This window comes from Rhamphochromis sp. 'chilingali' (assembly GCF_963969265.1).
Source record: "Rhamphochromis sp. 'chilingali' genome assembly, chromosome: 8".
In the NCBI taxonomy this organism is placed as follows: domain Eukaryota; kingdom Metazoa; phylum Chordata; class Actinopteri; order Cichliformes; family Cichlidae; genus Rhamphochromis; species Rhamphochromis sp. 'chilingali'.
The window spans coordinates 9,423,312-9,436,646 of record NC_137935.1 but is presented as its reverse complement, the minus strand read 5'-3'; the positions used below and the strand labels follow the sequence as shown (position 1 = coordinate 9,436,646).

The window sequence follows — 13,335 nt, the reverse complement described above, 5'->3', positions numbered from 1 at the left end:
GACAGTTCAGCTTTACAACGATATCTGATCACATCTCAAGATAAGACTTGAAATAAGGCTTAAAGAGTGCAGAACACCATTTGTCTTTTTTTCCCCCCATATTCATACTGATGGAGGTTTAGATGTAATTTCCCATAGCCAGACTGATATTAACCACCTTTAGCAACCTTGAATCTTCTTATTTATAACACTGTTTTTTAACAGGGCTTTAATGATTCAATAAATTCATAGACTCTTTAAACCACTAAAGCCACTGGCTTGCTTTTTTGACATATACAGTGGGGCAAAAAAGTATTTAATCAGCCACCGATTGTGCAAGTTCCCCCACCTAAAATGATGACAGAGGTCAGTAATTTGCACCAGAGGTACACTTCAACTGTGAGAGACAGAATGTGAAAAAAAAATCCATGAATTCACATGGTAGGATTTGTAAAGAATTTATTCGTAAATTAGGGTGGAAAATAAGTATTTGGTCACCTCAAACAAGGAAAATCTCTGGCTCTCACAGACCTGTAACGTCTTCTGTAAGAAGCTTTTCTGTCCCCCACTCGTTACCTGTATGAATGGCACCTGTTTGAACTCATCATCTGTATAAAAGACACCTGTCCACAGCCTCAAACAGTCAGACTCCAAACTCCGCCATGGCCAAGACCAAAGAGCTTTCGAAGGACACCAGGAAAAGTATTGTAGACCTGCACCAGACTGGGAAGAGTGAATCTACAATAGGCAAGCAGCTTGGTGTGAAAAAATCAACTGTGGGAGCAATCATCAGAAAATGGAAGACATACAAGACCACTGATAATCTCCCTCGATCTGGGGCTCCACGCAAGATCTCATCCCGTGGGGTCAAAATGATCATGAGAACGGTGAGCAAAGATCCCAGAACCACACGGGGGGACCTGGTGAATGACCTGCAGAGAGCTGGGACCAAAGTAACAAAGGTCACCATCAGTAACACACTACAACGGCAGGGAATCAAATCCCGCAGTGCCAGACGTGTTCCGCTGCTGAAGCCAGTGCATGTCCAGGCCCGTCTGAAGTTTGCCAGAGAGCACATGGATGATACAGCAGAGGATTGGGAGAATGTCATGTGGTCAGATGAAACCAAAGTAGAACTTTTTGGTATAAACTCAACTCGTCGTGTTTGGAGGAAGAAGAATACTGAGTGGCATCCCAAGAACACCATACCTACTGTGAAGCATGGGGGTGGAAACATCATGCTATGGGGCTGTTTTTCTGCCAAGGGGACAGGACGACTGATCCGTGTTAAGGACAGAATGAATGGGGCCATGTATCGTGAGATTTTGAGCCAAAACCTCCTTCCATCAGTGAGAACTTTGAAGATGAAACGAGGCTGGGTCTTCCAACATGACAATGATCCAAAACACACCGCCCGGGCAACAAAGGAGTGGCTCCGTAAGAAGCATTTGAAAGTCCTGGAGTGGCCTAGCCAGTCTCCAGACCTCAACCCCATAGAAAATCTGTGGCGGGAGTTGAAAGTCCGTGTTGCTCGGCGACAGCCCCAAAACATCACTGCTCTCGAGAAGATCTGCATGGAGGAATGGGCCAAAATACCAGCTACTGTGTGTGCAAACCTGGTAAAGACCTATAGTAAACGTTTGACCTCTGTTATTGCCAACAAAGGTTATGTTACAAAGTATTGAGTTGTATTTTTGTTATTGACCAAATACTTATTTTCCACCCTGATTTACGAATAAATTCTTTACAAATCCTACCATGTGGATTCATGGATTTTTTTTTTTCACATTCTGTCTCTCACAGTTGAAGTGTACCTCTGGTGCAAATTACTGACCTTTGTCTTCATTTTAGGTGGGGGAACTTGCACAATCGGTGGCTGACTAAATACTTTTTTGCCCCACTGTAGTTAACTTAACCAGTTTCTTTCAGTTTGATGATGTAATTGTGTCTGAATTTTTGATGGTTGTCTTTTACAAAGCTGGAGTTTGACAGTGCAGATTAGCGATCATTGAGTGTCAGTGGGAAAGGATTTGGCAGACGAGCTCAGTCTCACCAGCACACTCAGACACCCTTGGGTTTAAATATGGTAAACAAAACAAAACAAAGCTACCAGTGCTCTATCATTGGGAATCATCAGGGGCAGAAAGACAGTTGCAAAATAAATTAGAGTACAGTCACATCCTCTCTCTGTTTCCTTATATAATAGTGTTTTAGATGGGTCCTTTAAAGCAACACTATATGGGCAAAAGTATTCAGGTGTTTTCAGTCCCTTTGCCATGCAGACTGCTTTGATGACTACAAGAATGGGTCCTTTCTACAGAGCTCACTGAATTTGACTATGGTACTTTAACAGGTTTCCATTGTTGCAACAAGTCAGTTAATTAAATTTCTTTCCTCTTACATATTCCACAATCGACTGTAAAGTGGAGAAGTCAGAAAGGTTGAACAGGAAGGTTGCTGAGCACAAATGTATTGGAGATTATGTATCGGAATTTCAGGAGCAGGACCACGCCTCCAAACACTCTCCTTCCTGTTGTCATCTACATGGGTTCCCCCACTTCTGCAAGCTGTTCATTCTCGTTTACGTGTCCCACCCTCCCTCCCTCCTTGTTCTCAATTCTTTAACTTTTCATTTCTATTTAATGCGTGGGGATCTGCCAGGCCCCTATCGAGGCCTTTCCCAAACCACAGCTCAATTCATGTCAAAGCATTCACTTTTACCTATTAAAATGCTGTCAAACCTAAAATGAGGACGGGGACCCAGCTAGTGAAATAGTTAAATGTGAAATTCTCTCTATGTTGATTGCAACGGGTATGTAATTTGTGACAAATTAATAAAGTTAGGGTCGCTGTATTATCAGAAACAGATTGCATGTAACAGATTTGACGCAGAACAGACTCAGAGTGAAAAACTAGAACACAACTGGTAGCAACAGTAAAACATGATTATTTTTAAACTGCAATGCCACATCTTAGTAAGGACTCATAAAGACCTACACATGTTAGGAAAATCTGTGTATCCTGTTTGTCTGGGGGAGAAAAAGGATTTTTAAATCACCAAGTATTATATTGGTATCTGTCTTAATAATCCTACCTACATCAATTATCTCATTATTTTTGCCTCTTCAGGTCTTTAAGCAGTGCACACAGTATTATAGATTGCATTAGCTATCATTTTAGATGGTATTGGACAGCATTAGAGACTTAACAGTGATCATTGGAAGGAGCTATTAGAAGTGTTATGCTTTCATTTCACTCTATAGGAAACTTTAGACATGACATTTTCTTTCATTCATCGGTGTAGTGGACATGCCTTGAAGTGCCTTAATTACTTAAGACACTTTTTCTTGACTTATGAGCACAACATGCTCTTCCGTCTATCACACTTTTTGTCTCGTTTGTGTTAGTCTTTTGTGACAACCCCTGACAGACCGGATGGATTTATTGGAGAAAACAACCTTCAGGCCTTTCCAAAGATTTTCAAGCAAATTCACCTCCAGACCATAGCTGGTGTCTTGATCACTGGGCATTAAGACACATATCACGTAGCATCTGCAGCACTGTCTTTGCTATGTGCCGAAAGGTCATTGTCATGCTGAAAGGTGAATCCTTCCTTTGAGGTCATCTTTCTTGAAAGATGTTTCGGCTTTTATCTTTGTTTATGGTTGCCTCACTACTACTGGTTATGCTGGGACCATCATCTTCTCTGCTAACCAGGTGACGAGCAACTGCAGTTTGTTTCCTGTTTATTACCCCCATGGTGTTCAGGCTGGTGTTCCGAGGAGAATATTTTCTGCTCCTGCTGTCAATTTTGCTATCATTAAGAAAACTCAGGGAGGCTAAGATAACCATTTAATATAGGAGCGGGATCTATCTAGCTACTCTTCCAAGAAGGTCTAATTAATGTAGTGTAGAGCTCTTTTGGCAGGTTTTCCATCATCACAGCCAGACCCAGAAGTTCTTTTACACCATCTAAGCCTAAGGAAATACATTTTTTAGGGGCCAGTTATAGTTGGTTTTTCCATGATAGCAAGCCTTTGAATGACAGTGGAAACTACAATTGGTCTTAGGAGCAAACACCAAAAGCATCATCTCAGTACAAACCAGTAATTTTGCTGTCCACCCATGTCAAGTCTCCAACAAAGAATCACCTGACCTTTTCAGAAGCTGAATAGGGACATATCAAACACAACTGTAGAGGATGACTTGCTGTAATTTACCACAAATCTTTGCTGTCTGTACTCCCTTTGTTTTCCCTGTTTTTCACTTCAGCTGTGTTGTGTGCATCTTGCCGTGTTTGCAAGCAGGACATTTTCCTTACTCACTTGATGTAACTGCTTGTTTTATGTGGAATAGTAATACTAGTTTGGTTTTGCTTTTTAGCAACAGTTTGTTGCAATTTTATGTTTTCTGCAGCATTTCCTTCTAAGCTTGGTCATTTACACTGATTATGGGGTTTGCATCTGAAGCTAAGCAGTGTTCAAACTGTGCATTGATGTTGAATTGAAATTTTATATGGCTGAGATACGCTGTGCTGTCCACCTAAGTGTGTAATCAGTGATTCAATGTCTTTATGTGCCTCTTGTAAGATAATGGGTGAAAATTATTCTGAGGAACCAAACCTGCAATTACTTCACTTCTCGGGATTGTGACATGCCTGTGAATAGTGTGATTAATGGCAATTGCACTTAAGAATTATGAGGTTTAGTCTAGATTTTATGGCTTTTTTCCCTCTTATTGCATATGCTCGTGGATGACGAACATCATAGTGACTAAAAAAGGAGTCTTTTGTCTGATAATAATTTACTGACAACCTTTGACAGCATTTGAATTGCAGGAAGTTGCTTTCATCATCAATCTTTTGATATATTGTTATTCTTTATGCCTCAAACAACCACACATTAAAAATCACATAAATGCATTGTGATCTTGGGTAAACCTCATGCTGTAAAGACACAGTCACAGTTCATAAAAGAAGGGAACATGGCAGGTGCTGCATAGACTGAACTGTTAAATTTTCTCAATACAATATCTGTTGACATCATATATGATTAAGCATAATGCCAATTTTTTTTCTTTGTATTATTACACTCACCACTTCATTAGGTACACCTATTTAATTAACCTGAACAAAACGTATCTAACCAGCCAATCACATGGTAGCAAATCAATGCATTTAGGCATGAAAACATAGTCAAAATAATGTGTCAAAGTTCACATTGTCCATCAGAATAGAGAAGAACTTTCCCCTGAACCATCTTTCAAACTGCTTCGAGCTGTTAGGAGCAATCTCTCAAATAACCCCTGGTTACAAACAAGTTATGCAGAAGAGCATCTCTGAATGCACTAAAGCCTTGAAGCAGAAGGCTGCACCATGTGCCACTGCTGTCAGCTAACAACAGGAAACTGAGGCTACAGTTTGCACAAGGTCACCAAAACTGAGCAATAGAAGACTGGAAATACGTGGCTTGGTCTGATAGGTCTTTGCTTTCTTGGATGGTATGGTCAGAATTGGGCATTAACAACATGAAAGCATGGATCTATAATGATTTTGCTGGTGTAATGGTGTACCAACTGAGCATCATTTAGAAAAATCACTTCTATGAAATGGTGACCTAAGCTTTCCATCAGTCTGTTAATGTCCAAAACCAGTTAACCTGGATCTAGACTTACACAGACGTGTTACAGCTTGTTTGGGTTTATAGAGTTTATAGAATCGTCTGTGCCCCCCCCCCCCCCCCCCCCCCCCCCCCCACCACCACCACCACCACCTGTGTTTTCAAGCTGTGAATACCTGCAATTGTTAGCATCTCACTGATCGATGTCTCTGTTTTTTGTCAAGAAGACTGATTTGAGAAACTGGTTTGAGAATGGTTTTCTAAATATGTTGACAAGTGCTTTTTATTTCATTTTTTTAATGTTAAGAATTATTCTACCATTTATAGTTCTATGATCTCCACATGTGCAACAGCTGTTAAATGTGGGGAGATGGCAACAAAGCACAACCAGTAGACCAATAAGATGTCATGGGTAAGCTTTTGGTCATTTATAGCAAACGTTTCCTTAGGAAGTCTATTGACATAAAAGACTGCCTGAACCATCTGCTCTGTAGGAAAGTTAACATTGCTCTCAGGTCATTGTTTGATGATGCTTGATAGGAGGACTTATATATTGAGTCCCTTTTATGTACATAATACCAAATAGCATTACATATGAATGTTCCCATTATGAATTTTTCCATTTCCTGCAATTATTTTTTTAATAACTGTGGATGCTCTTGTTGTGTTGTGTGTAAAGCTATTGTGTGAACTCTTGTTGCAATACAAATAACTCAAAGTGGGCCAATAACGATAACTTTTAGCCTCAAACCTCAGCCAGACTGTGTCTGATGAAATTGTGTTTGTGAACAGTTTACTTTTTGTATGCACATCAATGTGTATTTTACCCAGAGAGAATATGTACATTATTGTGCAGGGTTTTTCTATATTTTATTTTATCTGCACTCGGAGCAAAGACTGTCATTCAGAACTTGAAGTCCTAGCAGCCCTGAAGCGCACATCATTGTAATGTAATTGTGCCAAGATCTGATGATGATGATTGAGGTGAGGCCTTATTTATACCTCCATGGACTAGTCTTTCTCTGCTACTTTAGGCAGCTTTTGCTCTCACCTAGCTATTACCTGTCAGTCACAGTAATGTGCATTGGGTATCTAGGTCCATTTTCCACCTGCTTGCTTTGATGCCCACCAGCAGGTTGTTGACAACACACTCCATAAATACCATGCCCTTTTTTAAAGGGCTAATTTCATGCTTTTTGGTCTCGAAGAACTGCATTATCGATTGCACTTTTCTACTTTCTTAATAGTGATTATCAATTGTGTTTTAAATGGAGCAGTATAGTTATAGTGGCTCCATCTGCCTTCTCCTTTTATTTTGTTGTATGCCAGCTCTATTTTCATGGGTGCTTAAATTCTGATCGAAATCTTGTAGAAGGAAAAAGATTTTCACTTTCTCTTTCCAGTTCTAGCCCTAACCATCAGTGTAGTGAAGTGTAACATTTATGAAAGGATCCTATTAGTTAATGTCCCCCCTAGGGGGAAAAAAAAAAAAAGGTGTGTGTGGGGGGGGGAGGGTTGAAAGCTGGGTCAAACAGTAGTGTCCAGTGTATAAATTTAATAAAGGTTGCTACTTGCTGGACCATTACATTAACATAGAATAAACTACATCTTAAGCAGAATGTGAAAGGCATAAAAATTCAATCTCTTCACACATTTTCCTTCTGTCTCACCTTATTTTGCAGTTGGTGGGTGGTGAGTTTGATCTGGAGACCAACTTCATTATCCAAGATGCGGAAAGCATCAGCTGCCTGGTGGAGCTGCTGGAGCACTGTGACATCACCTGCCAGGCTGAAATCTGGAGCATGTTTACCGCGGTCCTTCGAAAAAGTGTTCGAAATCTGCAAACGAGCACTGAAGTGGGCCTTATCCAGCAGGTGTTGCTGAAAATGAGCTCAGTGGATGACATTATTGCAGGTACGATAACGATATGATTCTGTCTTCATTTTTTGCCTGTAGTAGACGTAGTATGTGTGTTTTGTTTGGGGTTTTCTTTGTTGTTGTTTTTTTCAGATGAATTGATGGTAATGAATATGATGTTTATATCTAGAAAGTACATAAGAATGCCTGTTAGGATTTAGCTTCAGTCAAAAAGACAATTTCTCTGTACTTTTTGCTGAAGGTTTTCGTAAAAAAAAAAAAAAGGCGACTTAGCCCTAAATTTTATCCAAAACAGTTCTATAGTAACATGATTAAAAAATATAAAAACATCAACAAATTTCTTCAAAACCAAGTAGTGAAGACAACAGTGTACTTGATGATTCTCATTGAAAATATGAAGGAAATTAAGTGTGTATGGGGATTAGATTTTGTTCAGTAATTTAGCAAATCCACACAATTCTTTTGACACATCAGTTTTTGGGAAAAGTCACAATAGCCTTGAACTGGGTCGCCACAGTTGATCATCTGCCTCCATCTCACCCTATCCCCGTTTGCATGTCCTCTTTCACTACATCCATGAATCATCTTGCCTGTGATCTTCCTCTTTGCCTACTCTCTGGGAGCTCCATATTCAACATCCTTTGTCCCTTTTCTTCACATGTCCAAACCACATTAGCCTTACTTCTCTAACTTTGTCTCCTCCTAATATACTTTATCTTACATAGTATAAAAGAGGAAATGTCTCTCCTGGTCATTCACATTGAAAGTCTTAGCTGCTTCCACCTTCTTTCCCAATCTTTTTGTCAATGCCACCGCCTCCAAACCATACCTCATAACAGATCTCGCTATAGTCTTATAAACCTCCTTTTTCATTCTCGCTGCTATACTTCTGTCACAACTAACCCCTGAAACTCATCTTTGCCCACTTCACTGTACCTGCACTCTCTTTTTCCACCTCTCTTGTGTACTGTCCATTGCTTTGGATGTTTGATCCCTGGTATTTAAACTCATCTGCCTTCACTACTGTTCACTCCATTGCATTCACGCACATGTATTCTCGTTTCACAAAAGCACTTAATATTAAATATAAACTACTGTATTTTACTGTTTACTTATCCTGCAATATTTTACATGTATTGGTTAGAAACTAAAGTTTTGGGGGTTTTTTGTTGCAGAGCTTCGAATAAAATACAGACGTAATTAAAATGTGGTACCAGGATTATATTATATCTTTTTGATAACACCTTCAGGTAGAAATAGACACACAAGGATGTAGAAACAACTGAGCTCAGAACCCCTCAGTCTTTGAAGATTAATTTTAGAGATGAGTTTTTTGTCACTGCGGTTTTGTGTACTGAAGTCATTGTCACTGACATGCTGGGCTGTGCAAATTACACCCGTACCCCATCTTACTTCTAAATTATGCTTCAGATGATGAAATTAAAATGCATTTTCGCTGCAGTGTTCCAAGTCATTCTCCATGCAATTTCGGCTTTTCTGTGTTAAATATAAGAATTTCACGGACAATGAACTGTAATCTAAAGTAAAACTGTTTCCATTATCTCAGATGTTCAGTCATATGAATACTTTTCCCCATGAGAAACTCCAGGAAAACCTCCAGCGTGGATGAATTATAATATCAGCAAAGTGCAGCTGCATGTGATGTGTTTATGTTATCTTTGTCTTTAAAGATTTGCTAGTGGATATGTTGGGAGTACTGGCCAGCTACAGCATCACAGTGAGGGAACTAAAAATGCTCTTCAGCATGTTGCGAGGAGAAGGAGGCCTCTGGGTGAGTAATACCAGGACGAGCTGTACATGTGTGTGATTGTTTGACACTGTCACTGGAGTCGCCTCAAGAAACCCATCAACACTGATCGGTCTGTGGCTTGTTCTGTAATTGACTTACTGTCGAATGATTGGATGAAGTAACTGAAAAGCTATTGAATGTCTGCTGTCCAGCCAGCCACAGAGAAAGCCTTGCTGTCTTATCTATACCCTTTTTATCTTTGCCACCTGTGCAGCCGAAGCATGCAGTCAAAATGTTGTCGGTGCTCAATCAGATGCCTCAGAGACACGGTCCGGATGCCTTCTTCAACTTTCCTGGTCGCAGCGCAGCAGTAAGCTTTCAGATTGTACATTCTGCCATGAAGCAGTTTTCATACATGCATTGCAAGCATGAACGTTTTTGCATGCACAGTGTGAAAATGCAATAAAAAGATGCAAATGAACCTTAAAATCAAAGATTACACAGGTAACAAAGGGTTCTGTTAAGAAAGGGGGAATAAGGGGAGGTGTATCCACATACACAAACTGCATCTCAGGTACTTTTTGGTCTGCATAGTGGGCAATACACTTTCTATAATGTGGAATATACCATACTGTGCCTTTTCCTCATTAAGGCTTTGCAAGATCAAAAGCCTTGTTGATGTTTTTTTCTGGTTTGCTGGATTTTTAATCAACATATTGCAGGATGCTGATTAAAGCAAGTAAATGAGGTGTCATAGTGATGTCATTAAATGTTTGTTTTTTTTAAACTGATGGTTTAAAAGTTATTTTAAACTAAACTCCCGAAAGTCTTTGAGATTAATTGCAAATTCACTCAAAGTGGAACTCAAGCAGATTTATGTCAAAGAGGCTGAACACATGCGCTGATAATGTAGTCTGCATGAGAATTATGTCAACACCTAACGCTATGGATGACAGTTCCAGAGCAATTATTAAACATCAATATTTAAGTGGAGGTACATATTTGGATAATTAAAATAAAGACTTTCCTTTATGTTAGTCTCAAAAATGGAATGAAAGTATGGATTCAGGGATATTCTTTTTGTATTTTTTTGTAGGTGAAATTATGAACATTTTAATTTACATTACTGACTTATATATTTATGTTTAATTTTAATTCATATGGTATAGTATAGTAGCATATTATCCTGCTATAATACACCAGTCTCTCTGTGTGTGAACTCCTCCTACACAAGAACTCGTTCAGCAGCCAAAACTGGCACAAAGAGGTACATCTAAGGCCCCTGAAGCGTCTTATACAAATCAGATATTATAATGCTATCATAGTGTCCAGCAACCACCTACCAATGGACTAAAATGACCCATATGTAGCATTTATGAACCGGTAACACCTTATGAGTCATTGTGTCATTTTAACTTCACAACAGTAACATCAAATGTATAGCCAAAAAATCTGAATATTCAGATATACTGTATATTATATATTATGATGTCACTATGCCATCTAACAATGGACTAAAATAACATTTGTATAGTAGAGCAGGACCTGTGCATTGCAGGGAAGCTGCAAAAGTTGGTTAAACTTTATGCAGCCAGTCCAGTATTTATCTTCAATTTATATACTGCCCCTATTTTCTTCAAAGCAAACAAGAATAAAGCTTAGGTGCATACTAGTCTGTATAATTTAGCTTACCCTGTCATGTAACTCAGCGATAGCAGTAGGGGAACATAATTTTAAGGAGCTATCTCTGATGGTGCATGAATTTGTCCTTTGCTATCTTTTCTGTTTGTTTTTTGTTTTAGGCAATTGCTTTACCTCCTATTGCTAAGTGGCCTTATCAAAATGGGTTTACATTTAATACCTGGTTCAGAATGGATCCCTTAAATAACATCAACGTGGACAAGGACAAACCATATCTCTACTGGTGAGTACACACTAACTTATGCTTTTACTCCTTTTTCCAATGTCCTCAGTACACGCCCATCCCTCTCATAGGTGCTGTAAGGCCACGTTATGACGCCAAAGAGAAGTGAATTGCGCTTTCCAGTTTTCCATCATTCTAATTGTTTTAGCTTTGTATTAGAAATCATACCCTCTCTGCAGAGGCCTATAAAGCTACAAGCAGTTTTATTGACAAAGCAGTATGGTGTCTGATATGCTGTGACCTACAGTGATTTTCTCGTCTAAGTAGATTATGACTGCAACTTGTTTTTCAAGGTTAAACTAGTTTTACAGACAGTTTTTTACACACTGCCAGCTCTTATGTAATGTGGTTTGTGAAAAGGGCTTCATTTTTGCCAGATAATATTCACGAATTATAATAAGAATAGGGAATTAGGTGAGATTATTGAGATTAAAACCCACAGAGCCATGAACTACAGCGGCTACACAACTGCCGACTCCAGTGGTGAATTGCCGCTCTGGGAGACGCTATGGAGGTATTAATTTAGTTTTGAATATCTGCCACATAAGGCTCACGTAGCAGCCCTTCCAGGAAGGAGCTTGTGAGTAATTAGTGCTAAAGTCAATAACCTAGACGTGCAGTGATTCACTATGGCTGCTCTGTTTATTAGAGGAACTCTAGGAGAAAAATACAAAAGCGACATATAAAAGAATTGTAGTAGGAGAGCGAGCTAATAATAAAGATGAAAAGTCAGAGAGAAGACTAATTGCCCAATAGGTAGTTCAGTGTGAATGAAAGAGTCTGTTCACCTTGGAGAGACTTGTTCTGTGTTTGTCAGATGTACAACATCAAAAAGAAAAAAAAAATGGCTAAGCTGTGATGTTTGCATTCGTCCAATCATGTTTGTATTCAGCACTGGTACAGTCCCACAAAAAGGTGAGATATGCCAAACTAATCCTGTTTATGCTTTGCTCTGAATGCCTCACAGCTCACTGGTAGGGCATGTAGACAACAAAAAGAATTGTATCTTTAGAAAGGAGTGTGTCCACTGTGTCTTGGCTGCCTCAGCGGTATCCGTGTGTGGGTCATATATTTCTCTAGCTCTGCATCCAGCCCTGCGTTGCACAGGCCTGTATCCTCTTTATCTGCCTTGACAAAGAGGTCTGTTTGTCTTAGATGGTGGTGTGGTGGAGTGGGTCTTTGTAGATGGAAGACTAATATAGACCTGAGGATTGTGAAAGTGTATTGCGTGTCAGCAATGAAAAAGATGTTCATTCCAAGCAGGCTACGAGTGGAGAACTATTGTTCTATTGCAAGGTTGTTTGTGCGTGTACATAGTGTGGGCTGTATAGGGTCGGTTCTTATTGTTTACAAGTTGAATTTCCTCAGTGCTTCTGTAATATATCTTTTACCAGGAAGGCAGGAACATCAGAGTGGAGCGATTTGCCATTGAGAGCGTTGTCAAAGCATAGTCTCGCTTTTCTGTTTGTTTAAATCCATTCACTATATAGCTGAACAAATAACTACAGCTACTTTGCTCTTGTGATTCTTGAGGTATAATATCACAATTCTCTTATGAGTTATTTGTCAGTTACTTTTGTAAATTGCTTTCTGGCCACACAGTGCAAGGTATTTAAAATAGCGTGACCACAAACTTATTATGCAGTGCAAAGCCACCGTTTTCTTAATTTCTTTTTCTTTGTTTGGTGCCTTAAGGAGGAAACATACGAATGAAGTTGAAAGGATGAAAAAATAAAGAAATTGGACTGCATAATTTGCTAGTCAAAAAGTTCTGCTTTTGTTGCTTTAAAAATATTTTTTTTTCTGTTTGTGGCTAAGTACATTTGGGTTACCCTGTCAAGTTTGCCAGCTCATGATTTACTGTGTGAATATCTCTTTCTGCAGCTTTCGCACCAGCAAGGGCATCGGCTACTCTGCACATTTTGTTGGTAACTGCTTGATCATCACATCTCTCAAGTCCAAAGGAAAAGGGTTTCAGCATTGTGTGAAGTATGATTTTCAGCCCAGGAAGGTAAGAGCACTTTTGGTTTGTTTCTGCTCCAAGTGTTCTAGGCCAGGCTTGGCCGACTCCAGGACTCAAGGGCCGGTGTCCTGCAGGTTTTAGATCTTACCCTGGGTCAACACACCTGAATCAAATGATTAGTTTATTACCAGGCCTCTGGAGAACTTCAAGACATGTTGAGGAG

General features: G+C 39.5%; 1 protein-coding gene across 1 annotated transcript in view; it reads left to right on the top strand.

Annotated features, from left to right (window-relative positions):
- The window catches only part of nbeab (neurobeachin b), a 209,248-nt gene that overhangs the window by 45,881 nt on the left and 150,032 nt on the right, over positions 1–13,335 (top strand). Inside the window, exons 3-7 of the mRNA XM_080889391.1 lie at positions 7,280–7,511; positions 9,167–9,267; positions 9,500–9,595; positions 11,028–11,149; positions 13,034–13,160. Coding sequence (XP_080745517.1) covers positions 7,280–7,511; positions 9,167–9,267; positions 9,500–9,595; positions 11,028–11,149; positions 13,034–13,160 — 678 coding nt within the window. The remainder of the gene's footprint in view (positions 1–7,279; positions 7,512–9,166; positions 9,268–9,499; positions 9,596–11,027; positions 11,150–13,033; positions 13,161–13,335) is intronic.